The sequence below is a fragment of the Theobroma umbraticum genome, unplaced genomic scaffold (assembly GCF_002168275.2).
Source record: "Theobroma umbraticum cultivar Fairchild unplaced genomic scaffold, ASM216827v3 scaffold_30.0, whole genome shotgun sequence".
Classification (NCBI taxonomy): domain Eukaryota; kingdom Viridiplantae; phylum Streptophyta; class Magnoliopsida; order Malvales; family Malvaceae; genus Theobroma; species Theobroma umbraticum.
This window is the reverse complement of record NW_018397254.1, coordinates 9,127,938-9,153,297: the sequence shown is the minus strand read 5'-3', so window position 1 is coordinate 9,153,297 and position 25,360 is coordinate 9,127,938. Positions and strand designations below refer to the sequence as shown.

General features: G+C 34.9%; 3 protein-coding genes and 2 pseudogenes across 4 annotated transcripts; all 5 read left to right on the top strand.

Annotated features, from left to right (window-relative positions):
* Positions 1-735: 735 nt before the first annotated feature.
* LOC110412384 (14-3-3 protein 6-like) lies at positions 736-3,083 on the top strand. The gene is made up of 4 exons (XM_021422919.2): positions 736-1,317; positions 2,132-2,254; positions 2,467-2,583; positions 2,698-3,083. Exons 1-4 carry the CDS (start codon positions 832-834, stop codon positions 2,755-2,757), a joined length of 786 nt encoding a protein of 261 aa, XP_021278594.1. The 5' UTR covers positions 736-831; the 3' UTR covers positions 2,758-3,083.
* Positions 3,084-4,505: 1,422 nt separating this feature from the next.
* LOC149527748 (uncharacterized) lies at positions 4,506-5,993 on the top strand (annotated as a pseudogene).
* Positions 5,994-6,414: 421 nt separating this feature from the next.
* On the top strand, positions 6,415-7,266 carry LOC149527747 (uncharacterized; annotated as a pseudogene).
* A 53-nt stretch (positions 7,267-7,319) lies between these two features.
* On the top strand, positions 7,320-8,637 carry LOC110426630 (uncharacterized). Its single transcript, XM_021441890.2, has one exon. The coding sequence runs from the start codon at positions 7,320-7,322 to the stop codon at positions 8,505-8,507; it is 1,188 nt and encodes a 395-aa protein (XP_021297565.2). The 3' UTR covers positions 8,508-8,637.
* A 5-nt stretch (positions 8,638-8,642) lies between these two features.
* LOC110426636 (uncharacterized) lies at positions 8,643-17,448 on the top strand. Of its 2 annotated transcripts, XM_021441902.2 has the most exons (15): positions 8,643-8,770; positions 8,986-9,509; positions 9,960-10,036; positions 10,290-10,448; positions 10,858-11,071; positions 11,787-11,873; positions 11,959-12,098; positions 12,581-12,661; positions 13,904-13,968; positions 14,431-14,606; positions 15,047-15,177; positions 15,270-15,357; positions 16,027-16,240; positions 16,330-16,436; positions 16,589-17,448. In XM_021441902.2, the coding sequence occupies exons 2-15, from the start codon at positions 9,378-9,380 to the stop codon at positions 17,051-17,053; spliced, it is 2,136 nt and encodes a 711-aa protein (XP_021297577.2). In that variant the 5' UTR covers positions 8,643-8,770; positions 8,986-9,377; the 3' UTR covers positions 17,054-17,448. The 2 variants fall into 2 exon arrangements, with proteins under 2 accessions (XP_021297577.2, XP_089641735.1); XM_089785609.1 differs by lacking the exon at positions 8,643-8,770 and having other exon boundaries at positions 9,449-9,509; positions 10,312-10,448.
* Positions 17,449-25,360: the final 7,912 nt, after the last annotated feature.

Here is a 25,360-nt window from a genome sequence, read left to right as displayed (position 1 = left end):
AACTCAAAATAAAAATATATAAATTTAATTAAATTTAATAAAAAATAATTTTTTTAAAATAATATAAAAAGTAATTTTTAGGGTCATAAAAAAAAAAGGCTAAAGATATACATAAAGTATTGAGTAGCAAGTACATAATACTGCTCTTGCGTCCACATTCCACATCAATCAATCAAATAAACGCCTTTTTTTTTTCCCCTCTAAAACAACTTAACCTCGTTTCGAGTTAACGGAGAAAGAAACAAAGAATGTGCTTTAAGCTTTGACAAGGAAGGGGAATGAAAAAGGAAATGAAAGAGAAGAAGATGTTAGTGGCATAAACTAAAGACATCACTGTCTTGTACAATCAATAATTTTTAATGAAATATGATGAAATATCCAAATTAGTTATCTCCTCTAAAGTTGACAGTTGAAATCATAGCATCTTGACTTTTTCAAGTGAATATGCCCAAAATTTAATGATTTTTCCTTGTAATTAGCCGTGTATAACATGGGATAGAACAATGCTATTTATTTTATTTAATAAATGTTAATTGCTCAGGTTGTACAATTCATAAGTTCAAGGACTTAAATTTATAAAATAAAATTAATTTTCTTTTTATGCTGTAATATTATGAATTTGTACTTTGAACATGAAAAAGCAATAAAGCACAGAACAAGAAGGTCAAAAGAGGAAGAGAGAAAAAACGAGGCCCTCGGCCCTCGGGTCATTATAAAAAAGGACATCCAAGCAAAGTGCCTTACCTATTTCTCCAAAACACGACCTCTCAAATCTCAATCCCTCGAATAATCCTTTCAGTTTCATTTCCCATCTGAACACCACCGAAAACCATGGCCACCCCTTCCCCACGCGAGGAAAACGTCTACATGGCGAAACTCGCCGAGCAAGCCGAGCGCTACGAGGAGATGGTCAAGTTCATGGAAAACGTCGTCTCCGCCGTCCCCGCCCCCGACGAACTCACCGTCGAGGAAAGGAACCTCCTTTCCGTCGCCTACAAGAACGTGATCGGCGCCCGCCGGGCTTCCTGGCGGATCGTCTCCTCCATCGAGCAGAAAGAAGAAGGACGTGGCAACGCTGACCATGTCTCCGTCATCCGAGAGTACAGGGCCAAGATCGAGGCCGAGTTGTCCGAGATTTGCGCCGGAATTTTGAACCTTCTCGACGAAAAGCTCGTTCCCGCCGCTGGGACCGGGGATTCCAAGGTCTTTTACCTGAAGATGAAGGGAGATTACCATAGGTACTTAGCTGAGTTCAAGACAGGCGATGACAGGAAAGCTGCTGCCGAGAACACGCTCACTGCGTATAAATCTGCTCAGGTTTGAGGGCATTTTGTATTTTCCTTTTCTATTCTATTCCTTTGGTCAGCTTGATTTGGTTTACTTTTAGGGTTTGGTTTATTTTAACTGTGAATTATGATAAATAAGTGTTAAATTTTGCGAATCTGGTTTCATTTGATCGCGGCAGTGTTTGATTGGAGGCAATCTAGTTTGTTGATCAACATTTACTGTTATACCCTTGATGTGTTGTTTATTTCTATATAGCTAAGATCGGGATCTGCTTTGAATTCTGTAGCTTGATTAGGTAACAGAAGCGTTGGAAAACATTTCATTGAAATTTGATAGCAAATTTATGAAAATTAGCAAGAAAAATGGTCTCAATAATATGGTTTGTTATTTTCTGCAGCTTTACATTTTCTGTCAGTATTTCCTGGTTTTTTAAGGAAATTTTGATTTGAGTCTAACTATTTATTTTACATTTTTTTTTCTGTATATGCCGCGGCTCTCATATGTGTGATTTAAGTGTGCATAGCTGAATTTCTTGTTATGGCCAAGAAAATTATGTTTTCAGAACAACACTCACTCCTCCCTACTTCCCCAATTCAAAATGTATTCTTGTCACAAATTGAATTCCTGTTTATGTAGACCTTTGTTACTGCTGCTATTTTTCTTTAAAGGATTGAAATCAGTCTGGATCTGAATTTTTGTTTATTTTCTCACTTTTACATTTAAATACTTTGAAGATATTTGCTTTTGATTTTTGTGTTTGCTAAGGTGATTATGGCTTGTGTTTTGTCCATAGTTCCCCCTTTATTGATGTTTTCTGCATCTTTTTGTTCTGTTTTGTTTTCAGGACATTGCTAATGCTGAGCTGGCCCCAACTCATCCTATCCGTTTAGGATTGGCTCTGAACTTTTCGGTCTTCTACTACGAGATCTTGAATTCTCCTGATCGTGCTTGCAGTCTTGCAAAACAGGTGATAAACAGACTTCAGAATTCTAGTTTAGTCTTTATGTTCATCTTGTTCGTCAAAAACATCGGTATGTATATATTCTTTTGAATATTATAACTAGATAGAGGCAAAGCAACAGATAAAGGGGTGCCTGGATATCCCATTTGTTTTTCCTTTGGAGTTCATGTTTTGTCTTTGAATATTATTTAGTGAACTTGTTTTGTTTCTTTCCTAAGGCTTTTGATGAAGCCATCTCAGAGCTGGATACTCTTGGAGAGGATTCATACAAGGACAGCACTTTGATAATGCAACTTCTTCGTGATAACCTCACTTTGTGGACCTCAGATATGCAGGTTAGACCCCATACATCTCTTTTTCTTTATTGACTTTTGTATCTTAAAGCCATCCATGTATCTTCTTTTTATAGTGAATTCTTTATTAACTATTATATGTTTGCATCCCTTTAGGATGATGGGACAGATGAGATCAAAGAAGCTCCCAAACGTGAGGATGAGAAACAACAGTGAAGTCACTAATCCTCGTTGTAGTATTTTACTTCTCTGGTTGTTTTTGTATGGAGAAGTTGCTTGGTCCCACAATCGCTTCAGTTACTTGTTTTTAGGAGATCATGCCCCGATTTATGAACCTTGGAAGTACTGCTAAAAATGTCTTAGTATTTCACTGGTTATTCTTTTTGAATTGAAGCTTTCTAATTGCAGTGAGGCTATGTGCACTCTTTTTAAATTGTTTTCTTGACAATAAGGAGCTGATGATTGAGATATTTTCTAAGCTTAATGTTTGGAAGATGTTTTATTGGAATTATCAGATTGATATTTAAATAGCTTTGTTGTTATACTGCTTTGTACACTCTGATGATTATATTCTTGTATCTGTTTATTCCCTTTGTCCTTGCGTTGTTTTGATTAATGCTGATATATCAGTAGTTGGCTTCATCTAGCCTGTTTTAAGCTCATATGCTCATCTCAAGAAATTGGTAGCTAATAGTTTTCAACGGTACTGCTGCTAGCATTGAATCAATGCATGGATGCTTAGAAATGCGTTTATTACAAGATTTATTTGTGGTTCGCGTGTATGCCATGAAAGGTGCCAGAGCTGGTCCAGATATGCTACTGCTGTCTGCTGCTTAGGTTAATCCGGAATGGGTTATTATTTTAGCGCCTTGCAGCGCTTGATAAATAAATTATTTGTTCACAGCATCTCCTTAGTCCCATGTCTTGAAGGTGAAGAAGCTCGAATTCAAGGGTATGGTTAGCTTTTGCCGCCCCGACCGTCAATGGACCCGCGCAGCTTCATTTGTGGTGTCAAAGATTCAACCCGTGTCTGGTGAAGGGAGAGTTAAAATTCAAATTGTTCTAGTATTGGTTATCACAAACGTTGACGGAGAAAATTCGTATACATATTCATAATAGACAGTCAAGACAGAGTCAATACTGAATTATTTCCGCAAGGGAGAGGAACAAGTCAGGAAGAAAGTGTTTTAACTCTTTCTGGTTAGGAATCCCTTTGCTAAGTTGCAAAGTCATGGTCAAACCCACCTTAGCCACAGAAAACGCTGAGGTCCCACGGGGCCATTTGTAGTGCCTTGGGGCCTCAACTCTCAATGGAGGAACATGATTCTGCATCCATTCTCGTATAAATCATTTATTACATTTATGATACATGACTCTGGTTTTTTTCTAACATCTTAAGTGAGATGTTTTCTCACTCAAATCAACTTCATTACCTTAGAAAAGTGACATTGATGACTTGTGTTCATGAGTATGTTCATAAGGACAATGACAAAATGATTTTTTTTAATATTAAAGTTCGATCTAAATATTTAATATTATAAAATAAGAATTAATTTTAGTATAATAAAGGAATAGAAATTAATTTAGAAAAAAAGTGAGAAAGGTTAAAAAATTATTTAGAATTTAAGTACCTTAAAAATAACCACTTGCATTCTAATTTCACAAATAAAATGTACGGACTGAGTCTCGTCTTGACCAGAATAACGAAAGAAAATGTTCAATTATAGGTTATAGGATTGTAAAGATTTTGTCTCCATGTTGACTTCATAATTTGCGTAAAAAAGAAAAAACATACCGTTAGTAGTAATTTTGGGGAGAAAACGTATCAAATAATAAAGATAAAAATGCCGAGCGGGCTTTGAAGATTGTATTAGGTTAATACTGGGCCTCGTGACATAGATCTAACCCGACCCAAAAACCCAAACCGACTCATTTCAGTTTCGAAGTCGGTTTATCTCTCCATTCTCAGTCACGCTTTCCCTAAAAATCATTCTCAATCTAAAAATCTGCAGCGCAGGCTATCTGCCATAACCAGTTAAGCACAGCCTTCAGGTCAGTCTTTCTTTCCAATTTAAAGTACCCCATTTCATTACTCAGAAATCAATCCGTCTATTTTTATTCTATAACATTTAGTCTTTTTCCGCCCAAAAATTTGAACAAAAAACCCTAGTTATGGACATTGATAGCGAGATCGCCAGAACCCAAGAAGAGCGGCGGCGTAAGGAAGAAGAACTCGCCTCCCTTACCTCCCTCACTTTCGATCGCGACCTTTATGGCGGAACCGACAGGGATGCTTACGTTACTTCCATCCCTGTCAACGATGAAGACGATGCGAATCTCGATTCCATGGACTCCGAGGTTGCTCGGAAGCTTGCCTCTTACACGGCTCCCAAGTCACTCCTCAAAGAGATGCCACGTGGTGACGAAGATGATAACTCGTTAGGGTTTAGGAAACCCGCGAAAATTATTGACCGTGAAGATGAGTATAGGAGGAGGAGATTGAATCAGGTCATCTCTCCGGATAGACACGATGCGTTCGCCGCCGGGGAGAAGACGCCGGATCCCTCGGTGAGGACGTATGCGGATGTGATGAGAGAGCAGGCGTTGGCGAGGGAGAGAGAAGAGACTTTGAGAGCTATAGCGAAGAAGAAGAAGGAGGAAGAGGAAGCGGCTAAGGTAGAGAAGGAGAGCGGTGGTGTGCTGCTGCAGCAGCAGCAGCGGTGCCTAAGAGGAGGAATAGGTGGGACCAGTCTCAAGATGATGGACTTCTGCGGCAAAGAAGGCTAAAACGACGTCAGATTGGGATATGCCCGATGCAACTCTGGGATTGGGCGTTGGATGCTACGCCTACGCCAGGAGAGTTTCTGATGCGACCCCATCAGTTGGGAGGAGGAATAGGTGGGATGAGACTCCGACACCAGGAAGGTTGGCTGTTCGGATGCTACCCCAGCTGGTGGAGTTACGCCTGGGGCAACCCCTGCCGGGGTTACATGGGATGCTACTCAAAAGGGTTAGTTACTCCTACGCCAAAACGGCAGAGGTCTAGGTGGGATGACTCCTGCAACCATGGCAGTGCGACTCCAATTGCAGGGGCTACACCAGTCGTTCCTCTTACACCTGGGTTACTCCTTTCGGTGGAACTGATTTGCAGACACCTACTCCGGGAATTTTCGTGGCCCATGACTCCGGAGCAATATAATTTGTTGAGGTGGGAGAAGGATATTGAGGAGAGGAATAGGCCGCTGACTGATGAGGAGCTTGATGCCATGTTTCACAAGAAGGTTATAAGATTTTGGAGCCGCCTGCTTCTTATGTGCCTATTCGAACACCTGCCCGGAAGCTTCTTGCTACTCCAACTCCTATGGGAACTCCACTTTATGCTATTCCAGAGGAGAATCGTGGGCAGCAGTTTGATGTGCCTAAGGAGGCACCTGGTGGGTTGCCATTTATGAAGCCTGAGGATTATCAGTATTTTGGGTCATTGTTGAATGAAGAAAATGAGGAGGAGTTGTCTCCGGAGGAACAGAAGGAGCGGAAGATCATGAAGCTTTTATTGAAGGTAAAGAATGGGACACCTCCACAGAGGAAAACTGCTTTGAGGCAGCTTACTGATAAGGCAAGGGAATTTGGTGCTGGTCCATTGTTTAATAGGATTCTGCCGTTGCTTATGCAACCTACACTGGAAGATCAAGAGAGGCATCTCTTGGTTAAGGTTATTGATAGGGTGCTTTATAAATTGGATGAGTTGGTTAGGCCTTATGTGCACAAGATTCTTGTTGTGATTGAACCGTTGTTGATTGATGAAGATTATTATGCACGTGTGGAGGGTAGAGAGATTATTTCTAATCTCAGTAGGCAGCTGGTTTGGCTACTATGATTGCTGCTATGCGTCCTGATATTGACAACATTGATGAATATGTTAGGAATACGACTGCAAGAGCTTTTAGTGTTGTTGCTTCCGCACTTGGGATTCCTGCACTTTTACCATTTTTGAAAGCTGTGTGTCAGAGTAAGAAGTCTTGGCAAGCTAGGCACACTGGGATCAAGATTGTTCAGCAGATTGCTATTTTGATAGGTTGTGCTGTTCTTCCTCACTTGAAGTCTCTAGTAGAAATCATAGAACATGGTCTGAATGATGAGAATCAGAAAGTGAGGACAATTACTGCTTTGTCGTTGGCTGCTCTGGCTGAGGCTGCTGCCCCTTATGGTATTGAAAGCTTTGACTCAGTCTTGAAGCCCTTGTGGAAGGGTATCAGGTCTCACCGAGGTAAAGTCTTGGCTGCATTTTTGAAGGCTATTGGTTTTATCATTCCTTTGATGGATGCAATTTATGCTAGTTACTATACAAAAGAAGTTATGTTCATTCTTATCCGTGAGTTCCAGTCACCTGATGAAGAAATGAAGAAAATTGTGCTTAAGGTGGTGAAACAATGTGTGAGCACAGAGGGTGTTGAAGCTGATTATATTAGGAATGATATTCTGCCTGAGTTCTTTAGGAATTTCTGGGTGAGAAGGATGGCTTTAGATAGGAGAAACTATAGGCAGCTTGTTGAGACTACTGTCGAGATGGCAAACAAAGTAGGTGTTGCGGATATTGTAGGGAGAATAGTGGAGGACTTTAAGGATGAGAGTGAACCTTACAGACGTATGGTAATGGAAACCATTGAGAAGGTGGTGCAAACTTGGGAGCATCTGACATCGATGCCAGGTTGGAAGAACTTTTGATTGATGGTATTCTTTATGCTTTCCAAGAGCAGACTAGTGATGATGCCAATGTGATGCTTAATGGTTTTGGTGCTGTTGTGAATTCACTCGGGCAGAGAGTTAAGCCATATCTTCCCCAGATCTGTGGTACAATAAAATGGCGCTTGAATAACAAGAGTGCCAAGGTCAGGCAGCAGGCAGCTGATCTTATCTCAAGAATAGCAGTGGTTATGAAACAGTGTCAAGAGGAACAACTGATGGGTCATCTTGGGGTTGTTCTGTATGAGTATCTGGGAGAGGAGTACCCGGAAGTTTTGGGATCGATTTTAGGAGCCCTCAAGGCAATTGTCAATGTTATTGGTATGACGAAAATGACACCACCAATCAAGGATTTGCTTCCAAGGTTGACACCAATTCTGAAAAATAGGCATGAGAAAGTCCAGGAGAACTGTATTGATCTGGTTGGCCGAATTGCGGATCGTGGTGCAGAGTTTGTCCCTGCTAGGGAGTGGATGAGGATTTGCTTTGAGCTTCTTGAGATGCTTAAAGCTCACAAGAAGGGTATAAGAAGAGCTACTGTCAATACTTTTGGATATATTGCAAAAGCCATTGGTCCACAAGATGTCTTGGCAACTCTATTAAATAATCTTAAGGTGCAGGAACGTCAGAACCGTGTTTGCACAACTGTGGCAATTGCAATTGTTGCAGAAACATGTTCACCTTTTACAGTTTTGCCAGCCTTGATGAATGAGTACCGGGTGCCAGAACTTAATGTGCAGAATGGTGTCTTGAAATCTCTTTCCTTCCTGTTTGAGTACATTGGTGAAATGGGAAAAGATTACATCTATGCTGTGACTCCATTGCTTGAGGATGCTCTTATGGATAGGGATTTGGTTCACAGGCAGACTGCAGCGTCAGCTGTCAAGCACATGGCTTTGGGTGTTGCTGGGTTAGGTTGTGAGGATGCTTTAGTTCACTTAATGAACTATGTGTGGCCCACAATATTTGAGACTTCCCCTCATGTTATCAATGCCGTCATGGAGGCCATTGAAGGGATGAGGGTGGCCTTGGGTGCTGCAACTGTGCTAAATTACTGTCTCCAAGGTCTCTTCCATCCTGCTCGGAAGGTTAGGGAAGTGTATTGGAAGATTTATAACTCACTTTATATTGGAGCTCAAGATGCGCTTGTTGCAGCTTATCCTATTTTAGAGGACGAGCAGAATAACATATATAGTAGGCCCGAGTTAATGATGTTTGTATAGATAGCAATTATGGTGGGCAGATATCACTTTAGGGCTGATGTTAAGACTTTTGTATGTTCCTTTACTATTGAGTAGCTTGTTAAACTCTTATGCTTACGGTGAGACTATCACATTTTTATTTTGCTTTGTATTGTAGTTGCATACTATAAAATGGTAATATGGCAAACTTTCTATTATTACAAAAATCATTCCGGGAAATTCGTGGGTTGCTAGTTGCTTCTGGCACCAAGCATAGCGCACTTGCAAGCTGCTGGAATCCGAAGGTATTCTGTATATTTGTATTTGCTAGCATAAGCTTGGAACTGCAGCTCTGAAATCAATGTCAGGTTCTACTTCTGGTTCACGAGCCCCTGGCCTTTCCAAGGAAAGGTGTGGGTGTCTTGCCCAGGAGGCTGGTCCTCTCCCTTCAATTGTGTAATAACTAGAAAATTTTGAGGGTGTTAGATTGAAATGAATATTTGATAATTGAATTAAACAGAGGCAGCTTTCAGCTGGGCCAAACTCCTAATATAGTTAGAATTGGCGCGAGGCTTTTGGGATAAATAAGGAGAAAAAGGCCCAGAAAACGTACGAGAGGGCCCTCATGACGCGGTACGCAAATTGCTGCATTAACATAGCTTACCTTTAAATTAAAGCGTCAAAAAAGAAGAAACAAAGCTGCCTGCAACAACCTTTTTTGTTTTTTCTTTTCTACTGTTTTCCATTTCCGGGAAAACAACAACCAAAGAGGAGACAAGAAAATGAGAGAAAAAGTACCCATATAAATATATTCATCAAAAGAAACAAATAAGATTGTAGCATAACGTAAATTAGATAGAGAAAGAGATCAAGGAAGATGTTGGTTTTCTATTTGATCTCGTTGCTTTAACAATGGGGATGGTTATTCTGACTTTGAAATATTTTGCGGGTCCAGATGTTCCTACCTACGTCTTCTTCACCGTCGGTTATACCTGGTTTTGTTCTTTCTCCATCATTATCCTCGTCCCTGCTGATATATGGACGGTAATTTCTTTATTACAACCCATTATGCTATCTGGGAATTCTTTTTATCATACTTCTGATATCTGGATTATCCCTTCTTCTTTTTTTTTCCCCTCTTTTCAATTATTGATTGGATTTAAGGTTGTGAAATTTTTCTGTTGAAAATACTGAATGGTCAATGGAAAACTAAATTTTATTGGATCCATGAGCGGGTACTGGAAGTCTTACTTCTAATTCTTTTGGCGGCCTAGAATAGAAATCAAAACGAACATATAAAATACAGAAATGGGATTTTGCTTTCTTTGTTGATGAGTTGTATCTGAGGTCTTAGCGCTTGCTTTGATTTTCTAAATGGCAGAGTGCCAAAAAGTGGTTTAATTTATTTAAGGAAGTTCAGTGCACTTGATTCCACCTACAAATTATGCATGTATTCTGAATTGCTTTCTTGCTTTTCTTTTCTTCACCATGCAGACAATAGTTGATCATTCCAGTGGAGGGATATCTTTCTTTTGGAGTCTGTCCTATTGGAGTACATTTTTGCTAACTTGGTATGTAAACTAGTAAGAATCAGCAGCATCATTTTCCTCCGCATATGTCCCTTGTCAGCTCTACTTATTTGCAAGTGTTCTTGCTGTGTCTCTGTACATTTTGAACTATCTTTATACTTTAGTTTTTAACTGCTGCTCTTCATTACATTTTGTTTATTATAATGCTGCTTTCTAGAGTAAACTTTTAAGAAACTTCATGGTTAAGAGATGCATGTATTCTCATAGTTTTATATTAAATTATTTCTCTAAGCAGGGCTGTGGTGCCTACTATTCAGGGTTATGAAGATGCTGGAGATTTCACCATGGCAGAAAGATTGAAGACTAGCATACATGGAAACTTAGTCTTCTACCTCTGTGTTGGTTCTATTGGACTTGTTGGACTCATTTTATTCATTATTTTCCACAAAAATTGGTTTGTTTCTTCTTCCACTGATTGATTGCTCTGTCTTCTTTGTTTTTGACTGATTTTTTGTTTCTTATCATGTTTGTCTGCGTATAATTATTCCTGGAGATTTTGATTATCATGTTAGGTGCTAAATTGGTATAATTTTAACTTATTTCTTGTTTTAACTATAATTTTATTTGACATTCCTATGTCTTTTTGTGTGTTAAATGAGTAGGTCCTTTATCTGGCAGCTTGATTTTATATTGCTGTATTTATATCATTTTGTTTGCATCCTTTAAGCCTTAATGAAATTTGGTTGTGAACCTTGACATTCTTTTCTCCTATGAAGTTTTTATTCAAATATCTGCTTTCTGTGGTTTTGACGGATTCTAGCATCCTTTGTTTTGATTGATCCCTTTTTCTTTTTGGGGAGAAGGAGTGGAGGCATTCTTGGTTTTGCCATGGCTTGCTCTAATACTTTTGGGCTCGTCACTGGTGCATTTCTTCTTGGCTTTGGTCTTAGCGAAATCCCGAAGGGCATTTGGAAGAATGTCGACTGGACTGTCAGCCAGAAGGTTCTCTCACACAAAGTTGCTAAAATGGCTGTTAAACTTGACGATGCTCATCAAGAATTTTCAAATGTGATTGTTGTAAGTATATCCATAACCTTACCATTGGTAAATTCAGTGGGAAATTAAAAAATTACAGGCCATGTCCAATTAATTTTCTTTTTGGATTTCTTAAATCTTTGGTGGTTTAATTTATTCAGTTAATTGAAGAACTCTCTTTGTTAGCACTAAAATATGAGGAACCACCTTCATGTTGCCTTCGACTACTAGTGATGTTTTGTCTTTCTGTGATGATTGATGATATAAAAATGGAAAAATCATGAAGTTAGCAATTAATGCCTGACCACTTTTGGTAAACATGAAATATTTCAAGACAACCAAAACTAGAAAGATGGACTAAAATTTAGATTCAAAGAAGGTCTGTAATTATTGGATGAGTCAATTGACTCAAGTTTCAATCATGAATGTGTTAGTTCCTACTGTTGCAAAGAATTTATCCAGCAGTTGAGGGTTTATCGATCTCCACGTCTTAGTGAGCCTGATCACTACATCTTATTGAACCGCACTTTGTTTCAAAATCAAGAGTGTGCTCTTTCCATAACAAGTACGGTATGTTATTGATGATTGTCTGAAAGGAAAAATTCCAAGACTTGCGTCAAATATCTCCAGAATTGTTTTGTTATTGGAACATTAGTCTCTCTCTTATTCCAGTTTATTATTTCTAGTTCCGGTTGCTAGAGATAACTTTGAGTTATTATCTTTTTCCCTTTACAACTAATGAAGGTGCATTTGACAGGTTGCTCAGGCCACATCAAATCAGATATCAAAGCGTGATCCTTTACGACCGTATATGAATATTATTGATAGCATGTTGCATCAAATGGTGCTCCTCTTCTGTCTATGGTCTGCTTAGTCTCAAAGTGGAATTTTATGTGCCTTCCTCCAATATTTTATTTCCTATTTTGCAGTTAAACGAAGATCCCTCCTTCAAACCTCAAGGTGGGAGGTTTGGGGAGAATGATATGGACTATGACACTGATGAGAAATCAATGGCGACACTTAGACGCCGGCTTAGGATAGCTAGAGAGGAGTACTGTCGGTATCGAAGGTACACTGTAATGTGGTTAGTTAAAATTTTTAATGGCTGGTATAGTACTATATTTCAGAATCAAAGGAGTACTGTTGTTTGATTGTGTCTCATTATGCTCAATTTTTCATGGCAATAATGTACTTTTAAGACATTTTGTATTGGCGTTGTGAAATTAACTGCCCAAATGTGTACATTGCTTGGAAGAAACCTGCAGATTCATGTGAATTTGTTTATTGATATGTAATTGCACATGATGAAAGACAATGCTAAACTTAGTTTCTGCTCCTTGTATTTTTAGAAGAACTGCTGCTATTTTCTCTCTTTTGACATCTCTTTGAGGGACAGATCAAATATGGTAGATTACTTATAAGTAGCAATTACTTTCTCTGTCAAGCATGGTTTTGTATCTTAAAGATTTATCACTGAATGATGTTGCTGTACTTTGCTTCCAAGTGAGTTTTTTCCAGTGGTAATTAAGGTTAACTCTTAGGCTTTTGCAGTGAATATATGAGCTTTGTCTTGGAAGCCCTTGAGCTGGAAGATACGGTCAAAAACTATGAGCGCCGTGATGCAACTGGATGGTTTGCACTTTGCACCTAAATAAGACTTGCATGCTTATTAAGTTATATGCTTTTTTTTTTCTCTAATTTCATCTGCAAAACATCATCTTTAGACTCAAATTCTGGATTCATTACATGTGTCTGAATTTGTTCTTGCTATGGGGCCCATTTCCTTGTCTGACCTTTGGAAACTGAATTGTCTTAAAATCCTTCTAGCCACCCCCCTCCTTACCATCCCTTTTTTCTCCTTTCCTGTCACCTTACCTTTGATTTAATTTCTCTCTCTCTCTCTCTCTCTCTGACACACTCATGGAGGAAGTTGCATTTACAACTTTCTTTTGTGCTTCACTGTGTTTTTTTAAATTGGCAGTTATATTTTAATTTGGTCTCTCTCTCTCAGATGCATTTAGTTGTATGTACAACAGAAAGGTGCAGTTACAACTTTATTTTGTGTTTTACTCTGTATTTTTCAGCTAGTAGTCATACTTTCATGTAGAATATTTTGATATTAGGGACAGTATAGTTATTTGCGCAGCCTTTTCTGATTTGTTCATCATCATGTATGCATTAGAATATAAGTGCCCATGAAAATGAGTAGCTGATGTATTCAATAAGATGTTCTCAATGTTTCATGGCATAAATAATACTGGTCAGTGTGCTATGGAGATTTATAGGATGTAGTATTGAGAAAGAGACATAGCTCTAGAAATCAATCATTTCTTTGTATGTTGTCAAATAACCAATTTATATGTGCATAACTGTGAATGAGGCTTTCTCAAGGAAGGAGAGCCCACTTGAAATAATAATTCAGGTTAGTTTTACTAAGAGTAAGAACTTGTTTGGAGGTATTCATTGATATATTTTATTCAACAAATGATTCCCCTTGAAATTGGAGGGGATATTAGCCATGCTCAAAAATGTTTGATATTGAGAGTTATTGCATCTGACTTTTTACCTAAAAGGTGGACCAAGATTAGACTGAATAATTTATCTAAATAAGGTTCTGGTATTCTTCACAGTGGACATGCTAAAAAATGTTTAATATATTGAGAGTTATTGCATCTGACATTTTACCTTAAAGGTGAACCGAGATTAGACAGAATAATTAATCTAAATACATCTAAAATATAAGTTTAGAAGTCATTTTGATATGTAGCAGTGTTTGTGTGCTATACAAGTCTTCTATTTATTATTGTTAAAAGTGTTTTTCCTTCTTTTTCTTCTTCTTGAAAGTGTGCTGACATTCATTTTAAAATGTTGCAGGAAATTTATTTCAAGCTTCAGGCCTGAACGAAAGGGGAGACTAGGGGCTTCTCTTGATATTCTTGGTAATTGCTCCACTCTGAATCCTTTCCTTTTTCCATTTTTCATTCGGGGCTGGGAATTTATTGGGTGCCAAATTGACCTAACATCTAGGTGCTTAAGATTTGCTGTTTAAGTCTTTCTAATGATTTCCTTATAGCAGACTGGATCTGCATAAAACAAGTTGATCTGTCTTCTTTAACCTTTAAAGGTCTTTTTCATCTCCTTTAAGTTTGGAATTGCTACAAACTAATTGTCCTTATTCCAGAATAGTACACAATGGTAATTAGTGAGCTGAAATTGAAGTCAATTTTTGAAATCCTACATACATAAGATCCTTAATCATTTGAATTTATCTAAGTTATGAAATGGAGTACTTTTTGTGAACTTGCAATGATGGTTCTTTGTTAAGTTGCTGTTATATTATTTATGGTTGTCATTTATCATCAAGTTAGGTAATATTCAAACTAATTATTTATTCCTTACAGAGTTCATTTGGCGTTGTGTTCTAAGAAAGCAACTGGAGAAACTCTTGGCTATTATTCTGGGTTGCATGTCAGCTGCACTTCTTTTAGCAGAGGCTACTATATTGCCCAATGGAGTTGATTTATCTCTTTTCTCCATTCTCATAAACTCTGTGGGAAAGCAGGAAATGCTTGTGCAGGTAATATATTGAAACAAATTGGACTATTTGGAGTCTCAAATGAGTAAACTGCTAGGAGCATGAGCATAAGAACAGAGAACTGAACTATAGAAATCAAGTGAGCAATTCGATGTTACCATTTTATCCTAAACCCCATTGTCCCTATGTTTGAGGAAGAAATCCACCACTTAACAATTTGTTTGCCTTCTTAATGTCCTATTTAAAACTAAGAGTTGGAACATACAAGTCCATTATATAATCAATCATCCATTTGCTAATTGCTATGGACATGAAATCAAAAATTTGTCTTACTTGAATGACTTCTTGATGTCCACCAACCCTTGGTCAATCACCCCACTGTATTTAAGTTAATAAATGGTGAATTTGAGTGAAATCTTAAATTCTATTTTCACAATCAGCCAAGGGGCTTGGTATTATCAAATTACTGTGTTGATTTGCAGGTTGCTGCTTTCATCCCTCTGATGTATATGTGTGTCTGCACCTATTATTCCTTGTTCAAAATTGGAATGCTGATGTTCTACTCATTCACACCAAAACAAACAAGCTCAGTCAGTTTGCTTATGATATGCTCGTAATTCTTCCTTTTTCTTCTATCTTTACAACTTTTACTTGGCCTTTCATTTTTAGAACTTGTAATGGATCTTACTCCTAAATGTCTATCAGGATGGTCGCACGATATGCTCCACCAATTTCATACAACTTTCTCAACCTTATCCATCTCCCTGGTAATAGGAAAACCATCTTTGAGAAGGTCAGTGGTTTTTCTACTTTATTGTGCTTTTCTTGACAACATCCAGCTATACTATGATATTAATGTTTCGATTTTATCCATCAGTTCTGCAAAATAATTGATGGTGGTTCTTATATTGTACCACTGCTATTGTGATTTGTATGATAAGCACAGGTAACAGGGCATCTCAATGATTTTTATTTTGCCTCATGCCCATGCAGCGCTGTTCCCTTTGAAGAAAAATTTGATGTTGATAAAAAGGGTGCTACTCTTAGAGTAAAGTTGAAATATTATTATTTCCCAAGATGTTTGCTCACACCAATTTTTTTAAGATGCAAAAATTGTGCAATATTTGCTGTTGAGAATCCTGAAATAAGCAGAAACTGAAATTAAGGATGAAACAATTTTATACCATAAAAACTGTATGCATTATTTTGGCATGAGAAATTAAGGATTCAAGTGGGATTAGTTCTTATAAATATTTGTTGAAGAATTACCTATTGATATGCAAGCTTGTTACTGTGGCATGTATATTGGAATGTTTTAGTTTCTTAAACCGTGGAAGTCCCTGTCTCGGAGTCATTTAAATCTGTCATTTTTAGTAAACAGAAATTTGGTTTGGGTTAATCTTTCCGTTAAGGGTTTTTTATTATTTTACTTGAGGTCTCATGTAGCATCAACTATATGCAGAGAATGGGGAACATAGATGATGCTGTCCCTTTCTTTGGTAAAGGATTCAATAAAATTTATCCACTCATCATGGTTATATACACACTCTTACTTGTGACAAACTTCTTTGACCGGGTCATTGATTATTTCGGGAACTGGAAACTATTCAAGTTTCAAGATGAAGCTGATGATACAGATGGATTTGATCCCTCAGGACTAATTATCTTGCAGAAAGGTGATCACTACATATTGCCATCAGCAAGCACAATGTCATAGTTTCTTCTTTGTTCTCTAAGGTTGTAAACATTTCCACTTCTTGTTTAGAACGGTCTTGGCTTGAGCGAGGGCATAAAGTTGGTGAGCATGTTATTCCACTGGCAAGGAATTTCAACAGCATGAGCATTGACATTGAACCTGGCAGCACTAACACAGTATGCGCACTCTTGTATTGAAAACTTCTATTTTATTTTATGCAAAGCATGCCAATTACTTTGCTGCTGTAATTTTAAAGCATCTTGGATAGTTTATTTCTTTTTCCTTCTTTTTATCATTTAATTGATCTGTTACTTGAAAATGGTATCAGGATAAGGCTGCTACAGATACAAGAAAACAAAGTGCCATTGAAATTGGAAAAGGAGATCAACTTAAACCTCTGAAAGAAGAGGCTCAACATGACACAAGCAAAGAAGCAATTAGCAAGAAATATTCTCGAATAAGGGCACAGCAGAACCCACAAGCATCTAACAAGAATTCAACTCAAAAGGACTCGACATCCTTAGCAGTTGATGCTGGCAACTCTGAAAGTGCAATGACACCACCATCAGGGGGATTAGCCTCAAAATGGGAATCAATGAAGTCTGGTCTTCTAAATTTCAAATCTAACTTGGAAGCAAAGAAATTCCTTCCTTTACGACAGACTCGAGAAAATACAATGTCCTCCGGTGTGGCTTCGTCTGAATCTCTTGATGAAATTTTCCAAAGATTGAAACGACCAACTCTGGACCTTGGAGACTATGGTGCTGAGAATAATCTTTTTGAACATGACTAGGAATTCAGAAAATTTGGTCCATCTGGATAGTCGTACCGCACATATAAACATAGCTATTCCTGGAACAGACTTAGCAGAAGACTTGCTCGTTTCACACCAAGTCTAAAAGATGTGTGTTTCTGAGGCAAGCTGAATGCCAACTATGATACAATTTACATCACCTACAGCAGTAAAGCAGCATTCAGTGTCTACCAAAACCACACAATTTTGCTACTACTCTCCTTCTCAAGAAAGAAAACAGTCAAAACCGCTGATACCATATGCCATCCTAGGGATACTGTACACTTGTAATAGTAATCATTGTAAGGTTGATCACTTATTATGAATGTTTGCATATTATTCGTTGAATCGAATACATTTAAATCTCTATAAATTAATAGTTTTGGGATCATGAAATTTATTAATTGAGATATTATTTAATTTATAAATTAATAAAAAATTAGTTTATTAGGGTATTTTTTTTTCAAAATAGTGAACTTAATATGCATGTATTGGGTATAATTTTGTCTTGTAATACGAAACATTACTTTTTTAATTCATTAAGAAAAATATTTTGAGATGAGATTCAAAGAGACATCAGTTTCAGAAGAAAATAAATAACATTGGAATTATATTTTACAAAGTATTTTAATAGAATCATGTATATATACAATTAATTTAGTCTCTTTCTTAACGGTATCTAATTCTATTGTTAAATCAAAATTTAATCTCTCCTCTAATGGTATCCAATTTGGCTTAATTGTTAAATCGTAGTAATTTAATCGCTTTTAACCGCATTCATTTTTACCGTTAAAAGATTTAGCCTGGCCTTCACCAAAAAAAATGCACTTATTGAGGTTCAAATGAAAGACCTCTAATAAGCATGCCAAGATCATTGCCACCATGCCTAAGTATTTGCTTTTGATTAATTCTTGCTTTTGTTTATTTTCATCTTTTCTTCTTTTTTTCCCCAAAACTACATTGTTTTAGGTCATTTCACACTCTCTAAAATCCTAGTTATAAAAGCATCATTTTTTCATTTTTTTTACTTTCCTTCTTTCCACCTCTTCCTTTTTTTCTCTTTAGGAAGGAAAAAAAATGATATTTTTATAGTTAGGGTTTTTGAGAGTGTAAGAAACCTCAAAATGACATAGTTTTGAAGAACAGCAAGGTAAAAAAAAAAATAAGAATAAAAAAAAAGAAAAGAAATAAAAGCAATATTTAATCAAAACTAAGGGCTTAGGCAAGGGCGGAGCTAGTCGATGTAGAAGAGGTCCAAGACAAAAAAAAATATGGTTAAAATTTTAAAAATTAATATATTAAATTTAATCAATAATAAAAATTGATAATAGAAATAATTTATATAAATGAAAATCAAGAAAAGAAAGACTTATAATAGTATTTTAGGAAAGTTGTACTCGATCATATTTTCTGGATTTAAATTTATCAATTATTGATTATGTATTAAAAAATATTATTTATTTAAAATTGATTTTTAGACTTTTTGATTTTCATTACTCTTGTTTATGAGTTGAAGTATTGAGACTTCGTGGTTTAAGTGTAGAAGTATCATTTGGAAATTTGCATTTTTTAAAAAATTCATTTTCAACTTACTCATACTTAATCAACTTATATTTACAAAAATATAAATAGTTAAATACGATATACAAAATTAATAATTTCTCTTATATAATCAATATTGTTTAAAGATTATATTATTAAGATAATTTCTTTCAATGAATATAAAACATAAACGCATTAAAAATTATTTTCAAGTTTATTTCCTCTAACATAATTAGGATTAAAAAAAAAATGATACATTGATTAAATTTTAGCAACAGTGCAACATTACAATTTATGTTTGATAACTATAATAATTTATTAATTTTAAAAACTAAAATAAATAAAAAATAAAATTTACATAACAAAAAAAAAAAGAACATGGCAGTAAAAGATAGATACAACATATGACATAACAAAAAAAACACAAAAAAAGATTATGGTTGATAGTTCATAGAAATTTGGAAAAAAAAAATCTATAAAAACTTAAAACATATAAGTAAATAAAATAGAAACGAAAAAAATAAATATAAATTAAAAAAAATTAAAATTGAGTGAATTATGTGAGATCAATTTGTTATTCTTTATTTATATTAATTATTAAATAAAAAAATATTTTGAGAGACCATTAACAGAATATATAAAAGATTTTAAAAATTTTATATGATATAAAAAAATTTTTAAAATTTGAGGGATCGTCAGTGAATTTTAAAATTTTAAAATTTTATACTATTAAACACATGTGCATTGGTGAATTTTATTTTATTTATTTTGTTTTTTGTTTTAAAATGATAACATATTGTTGGAACTCCTAAATGCTTGTTAATAGGAAAAGCGAGCAAACAAACAGATTTTCAGCATGAGAATCTTGCTGCTCCAGCTTGTTACAAAGAAGGGGAGCGCTTATGAGTTCAAGTATAATGTGACTACTAGGAACGCTGAGAAAAACTATATCAGAGAGCTTGCAGCACAAGAATTGCAGAACGGAAGATCAATTGTTCATGAAACATTGAAAGAAACAGGATTGCGATGGTGAGAAGATAACACAGCTGGCATTGCGATGTTTACAAGTTGATACAAGTGCAAGACCAACTATTGAGGAAGTCAGAGAAAAAATAAAGACACTAAATTGAGAAATGTGCAACCAAATGTATTGAGTACATAGGTAAATAGCTTGTTTTTTCCTATTAGTATCAATCTTAGAGCAAGCACATCTTTAATACTATCCATTAAATACCATAAGCTAACTCTCTCATACAAAAAATGCTGGAGAAAAAAAATTGTCCCTAGAAAACAAGCTCGAAAGCAGCGAAAAATATGCTTTGATATTATCAAGATTAGCTATTACTAGAGAAAATTAGAGAAAATATGACTATTATTTCTGATGACTATTATTTCTTCTCTAGAATATAATTGTATTGTGTTTATCTTCTTTAATCATTTTTTAAAAATAACACTATAACTCATGTCCAATACACATGACCAAAAAACTAGTCTAGAGTAAAACAACAAAACTACTTCCATTATGCATGCATATAGGAAATGCAGGAGGAAAGCTAATTTAGAATAATAGACAATAAACTTTAAATGGAAGGCTTTTGTTTGTTAGCATTTAGGTGTAATGATTTATGGTTTAAAGTTATGAAAGCTTTATCATATCCCCTTCCCCGTCATCCGCCCCCTCGTTGACACGCTTTGTCTTTATGCCTCAGTCAAGGTTCTAGTTTGCTTGACGCAAGCGCTTCTTGGGTGTCTACAGGTGTATCGTTTTTTTTAAATGAAACCTGTCATTTTTTACATGTAACAGTGACGTCTATGAGTTTACCTCTTTTTTTTTGTTTGGATTTTGAGCATTTTTATTAGATTTATATTTACTGTATTATTAATTAATGTATAAATTTTATAGAATAAAATAAATTAAATATTTTTAAAATTTTTAAAAAGTTTATTTTGTAATTAATATTTTTTTAAATAAATAACTATTATTTCAATTAGATAAAAAGATATTTTTCAAACTATTAAGTGTATTTTTTTTTGTACATAACTATATTTTCTATTAAACTTCAAAAAGTCTTTATATTTTATAAGATGCAAATCATATTTGTTGAATTCAATTCAAGATCCGTTTGGATAGAGAGATATGTTACAAGTCAAAATTTAAATTTAATTTCATACAATTTTAAGCTTTAAAAATAAAATTTTAAATAAGTTTATAAATTACGAAGTTTACATTTTTAATTTAAAAAACATATCTAATCTGAGTTTACCTCGATTTTTGAAAGACTCATCCAATCTCTTATTAATATGGGATTTGTGACATTCTATCCCACCAAATTATACAACGTTCCGTTGCACTAGTTCTTTACCCATAAAGAAAAAGGACTTTTACATTAGTCTGAGTTTACCTCGATTTTTACATCTCTCATGAGAGTCTTACATCAATGAAAATTTAAGTTTATTTTAATACCTCTTATCACAAGTCAAAATTTAAACACAATCTCTTATAATCTTAAATTCTGAAAATATAATTTTAAGTAAGTTTATAAATTATAAACATAATTTTTTAACTTAAAAAATATACCTAATAGATAATAAAATATTCATATATATATATATACACACTTAACATCCCCTTGTGATAAGATATATGTCTAGAATACCGTTTAATGGACCAAAGTGATAGGGAGTCCAATCATCCAAACAAGCTCTTAATCATGAGATTCTCAAATGCCATTAGGTTCGCTAACTCTAAGCCTTACTGAAAGGCTCAAAGTTCAACCTTGTCAATGCTGCAATTAATTACCCCATTGGCCTTTTAGCTTTTGGTTGGCATAGGACTTCCAGGGTAGTAAGAGACTCGTCTGATGACAAGTTTAGACCTGTCAAAATGGGCTTGGCCCGTCGGGCCAGTCCATTTTTTTAAAATATGGGACGGGCCGGGCTTAAAAATTTAAGCCCGTATTAAAATCGGGCCTAAACGAGCTAGCCCGTTTAGGCCCGAAGGCTGATCCGGGTTGGTACGGGCCAGCCCGACTGGCCGCATGGGGGAACCGGGACTCGTGGGAGCCGGAGGGGGGCGGGCAGGGCCGCAGGGGGGAACCGGGACTCGTGGGAGCCGGAGGAGGGGGGGCAGGGCCGCAGGGGGGAACTCGTAATGCTTGACAAGACTCAACTAGGGATTTTCAAGCTTGACTTAATGCTTGTTATTGAATTTTAAAATATTTAATTTATATATTTTTATTAAAAATTAATTTAATAACAATTGATAACAATGTTAAGTTTTACCATCAATTTGGATGATGTTGAATTTTGGTGATGGCATAGTATGAAGAGCAAAAAGGGTAAAAAAGATTTTTTTTTTTTAATTTTAAACTTTTTATTTTCAAAAAATTTGAAACTTATTTTAAAAAATTTTAATTTTTAAAAAATTAAATCATGAGATGTGTCTATTAGTGGTCTATCTTAATTATTAACTCATAATATAACATGACATTTATTTGATCCAATAAAACAATTTAACACATCTATTGAAATTTTAAGCATATAGTAATAAGCAAGAAAACGCTTATATATATATATATATATATATATATATAGATTTGGGAAAAAGGCCATTCGAACCTTATTCTTTTAAGCAGAGAGATCATGCATCAACTAATGAGCCATATGCTTAGAAACGCTCGTGTATATATATATATATATATATATATATATATATATATATACATACATACATTCGAAAGCCTTATTATTTGTTTTAAATAGTTTTATAATCACATAAAATTTTTCTAAAATTTATTTGAACAAGTAAGTTTTTTTGTAATATATATATTTTATACTGTTTCTTCTTGTTTCTCTTTTTTTAAATATTACTTTTATAAGGGAGACATAAAAGATTTTATTTTTTTATATTTTATATTTTTTTGCAATATAGTTTTTCATAAAAAAGATTTATTTATTTATTTTTTTACGAAACTAGCATCTCAATAAGGTTTTTCTTATGTATATGTTTAATGATGTATATATTCTCCTATATGTTTTATTTGACATAAAGATAAGAATAAACAAACAAACATGGGACATTACTATAAAGATATGAATAAACAAACAAACATGGAATAATGTAATGCATGAGCAATGATAATGCATGAATACTTATATGCTTATTGTTTAAAAGTTTCACTTTTTCATTTGATGACTAAGACTCATTTTGTGCCAAAAAGTTCGTTATGGTGAGTATGGTAGGTTTGCTCCTGAAAAGAAGAAGAATATTGCTACATCTTCTCTTTTTAAGAAAATGCAAGTAGGAAGAACATTGTTACATCTTCTCTTTCTAATAAAATGCGAGTAGGAAGGACTAGTGAAACTTCTTCTATACTTGAAAATTGAAATATGGTCTCATCAGGGAAGGAGGAGATGATTGTTTTTGAGAAATAGTGCATGTAAAACAACTGAATAGGCATCTATGTGCGTCCGCTGGTTATTATTGAGATCGTAATTGTAGTGAAACCACTCTAGATAAAAGGCGTTCCATCAATGTTTCTTTTATTAAGGGTGTTCTGAATACTACTCACAATATTTTTCTTTTTTTGGAAGGTGTTCCAATATAACTCACAATACTTCTTTTTCTCTTAAGTGTTTTGAATATAAATCACAATACTTCTCTTGGATATGTTCTTAATACAACTCGTAATGCTTTTTATTTCCCTGTGTTATCTTTTCTAATGATAGGTCGTTGACTTAATGCTTCTAACACTTATTTGGAAGACTTTTACAACATTCTAATCTTGTTGCAAAACTTGAAGCTTTTGGAGCGTATAAATGGTTTTAGTGAGAGATTGAAAGAAAGAGTTGCGAAGAAGATTAGACAGCCTTTTCGATTTTGAGAATGATAGATCTTCCTTCACTTTGAACTTCTTGTTCTTCTTTTGTAGACTTGTTTTCTATAGTAAATGCTTACTTTGCTTTCTTCATGATTGTATTTCTTGTCTTACAAATTGAGATACTTTATTCCATGTTTTACTCTTTGCAAACATATGAATATTTTACATGTATCACTGTGTGCTGCCAAGAAAGAATTCTCAACTTCACATTCACATTAAAGAGAATAATCCTCAACCTAGTATGAATAAGAATAACATATCCTGTATATGAGCATTTAATGTTGCGGCCTATTTGTGAATAGTAAGTTATGGTCAAAAAGTGAGCGATATAGCTGGCAGCCAATAGCATAATATCATTACATCCAAATTATGAGAGTTAAAGCTTGTGGTTGAAATATGAGTGATAAATTATATGGTCAAAAAATGAGCAATAAAGCTTGCGACCAAATACAACAATAATGTTACAACCAAAGTAAAAGTGATAAAGCTTACAACTAAAATATGAGTAATGAATTGTATGGTCCAAGAATGAGCGATAAAGCTTGCAACCAAACAACAATAACATTACAACCAAAATAAGAGCGATAAAGTTTACAGTTAAAAAATAACTTTTCTCTTTTGCAAACATCAAATTTTGAATACATGAAATAATCAATATTTGAAATCATAGACATATCATGGATGAATAAGAACAAGTTATTCTAGATCCTATTGTTTCCAACCATTATTTCTCCTTCTTGTACTCTTTTATAAAATATTTTGTGTAGATCTTTACATTCAGCAAGTGAATGACCAACTATACAGTGATAATCACAATGCCTTGGATTGGACTTTTCTTCTATTGTTGGTGGCTGTGAAACATAAGGTAAGTTTACTTGTCCATCATTTATCCATTCGTGGATAAACGCTCTCACTTTGTCTAATGAGATTGAGAATGGTGGTAGAGAATCAATCTCATTTTCATGTCTTTTTTTTAGATTGTTTAAGACCTAAGGGAGGTTGATGGTTTCTTCTTTCTCTACCTTGTCCTTGAATTGTGATTACTGTTGAGGTATCTTTCCTCTCAAAATGACTAGCTTTGACCAAAGTGGCTAAAGTAGGAAAAGGTAAGTTTTTCAAATGTACCTTATATTCATCAAACATACCTTGAATGCAGATGACTAGTTCTTATTCATCATGAGAATCTTGTATGTCTAGCATTCTTTCTCTGAAGCATTGGATGTATTCCATGAGATATTTCTTTAAATTTTGATGCTCTCTTTCCAAGTCAATAAGAGTTATTTTTTTTGGATTATAGTCTTTCAAAGATTTCACTAACTCTGATTTAGTTGGATACGTGGATACAGGATATAAATTTGATTCGTACAAGACTCACTCTTAAACTAGTTATTTATTTTGCTATAATGGTACTGTCATTTTTTGACGCTTTACTAAGCAAAGGCTAATAGATACAGGCTCCAATTATTACAAAATTATTACTCTATATGAGCATGGAAGAAAGTGTGTTTGGTTGAGATCTGTTATAGTGCATATTTATAATTTTTGTTGTTTAACACTGATACAAATTTTCCTACTATAATTTATGAAAATAATGCTCCTTGTGTTGTACAAGTCAGGGAAGAATATATTAAAGGTGATATGACCAAGCATATCTTTTTAAAATTTTTCTATACTTTCAAACTCTAAGAAAGTAGACAAGTTGACGTTAAACAGATTTAGTCTACCAATAATCTTAAAGATCTTTTTATCCAATCATTGCTGACTTCAACATTTGAAAAATTAGTATATAACATTGGAATACGGCGAAAGATTGATTTGCCCTTGGAGTGGCAAAGTATCAATTACTCCAAAAGTGATAAGCCCTAAAAACGGTACACCCTAAGGT

Coding starts and splice junctions, on each gene's coding strand:
- LOC110426630 (XM_021441890.2), top strand. CDS start 7,320: ATGCTTAATGGTTTTGGTGCTGTTGTGAATTCACTCGGGCAGAGAGTT.
- LOC110412384 (XM_021422919.2), top strand. CDS start 832: ATGGCCACCCCTTCCCCACGCGAGGAAAACGTCTACATGGCGAAACTC. Junction 1,318..2,131: donor CTGCGTATAAATCTGCTCAG/GTTTGAGGGCAT, acceptor TTTTGTTTTCAG/GACATTGCTAATGCTGAGCT. Junction 2,255..2,466: donor CTTGCAGTCTTGCAAAACAG/GTGATAAACAGA, acceptor TTCTTTCCTAAG/GCTTTTGATGAAGCCATCTC.
- LOC110426636 (XM_021441902.2), top strand. CDS start 9,378: ATGGGGATGGTTATTCTGACTTTGAAATATTTTGCGGGTCCAGATGTT. Junction 12,099..12,580: donor GAGTACTGTCGGTATCGAAG/GTACACTGTAAT, acceptor AGGCTTTTGCAG/TGAATATATGAGCTTTGTCT. Junction 13,969..14,430: donor GGCTTCTCTTGATATTCTTG/GTAATTGCTCCA, acceptor TATTCCTTACAG/AGTTCATTTGGCGTTGTGTT.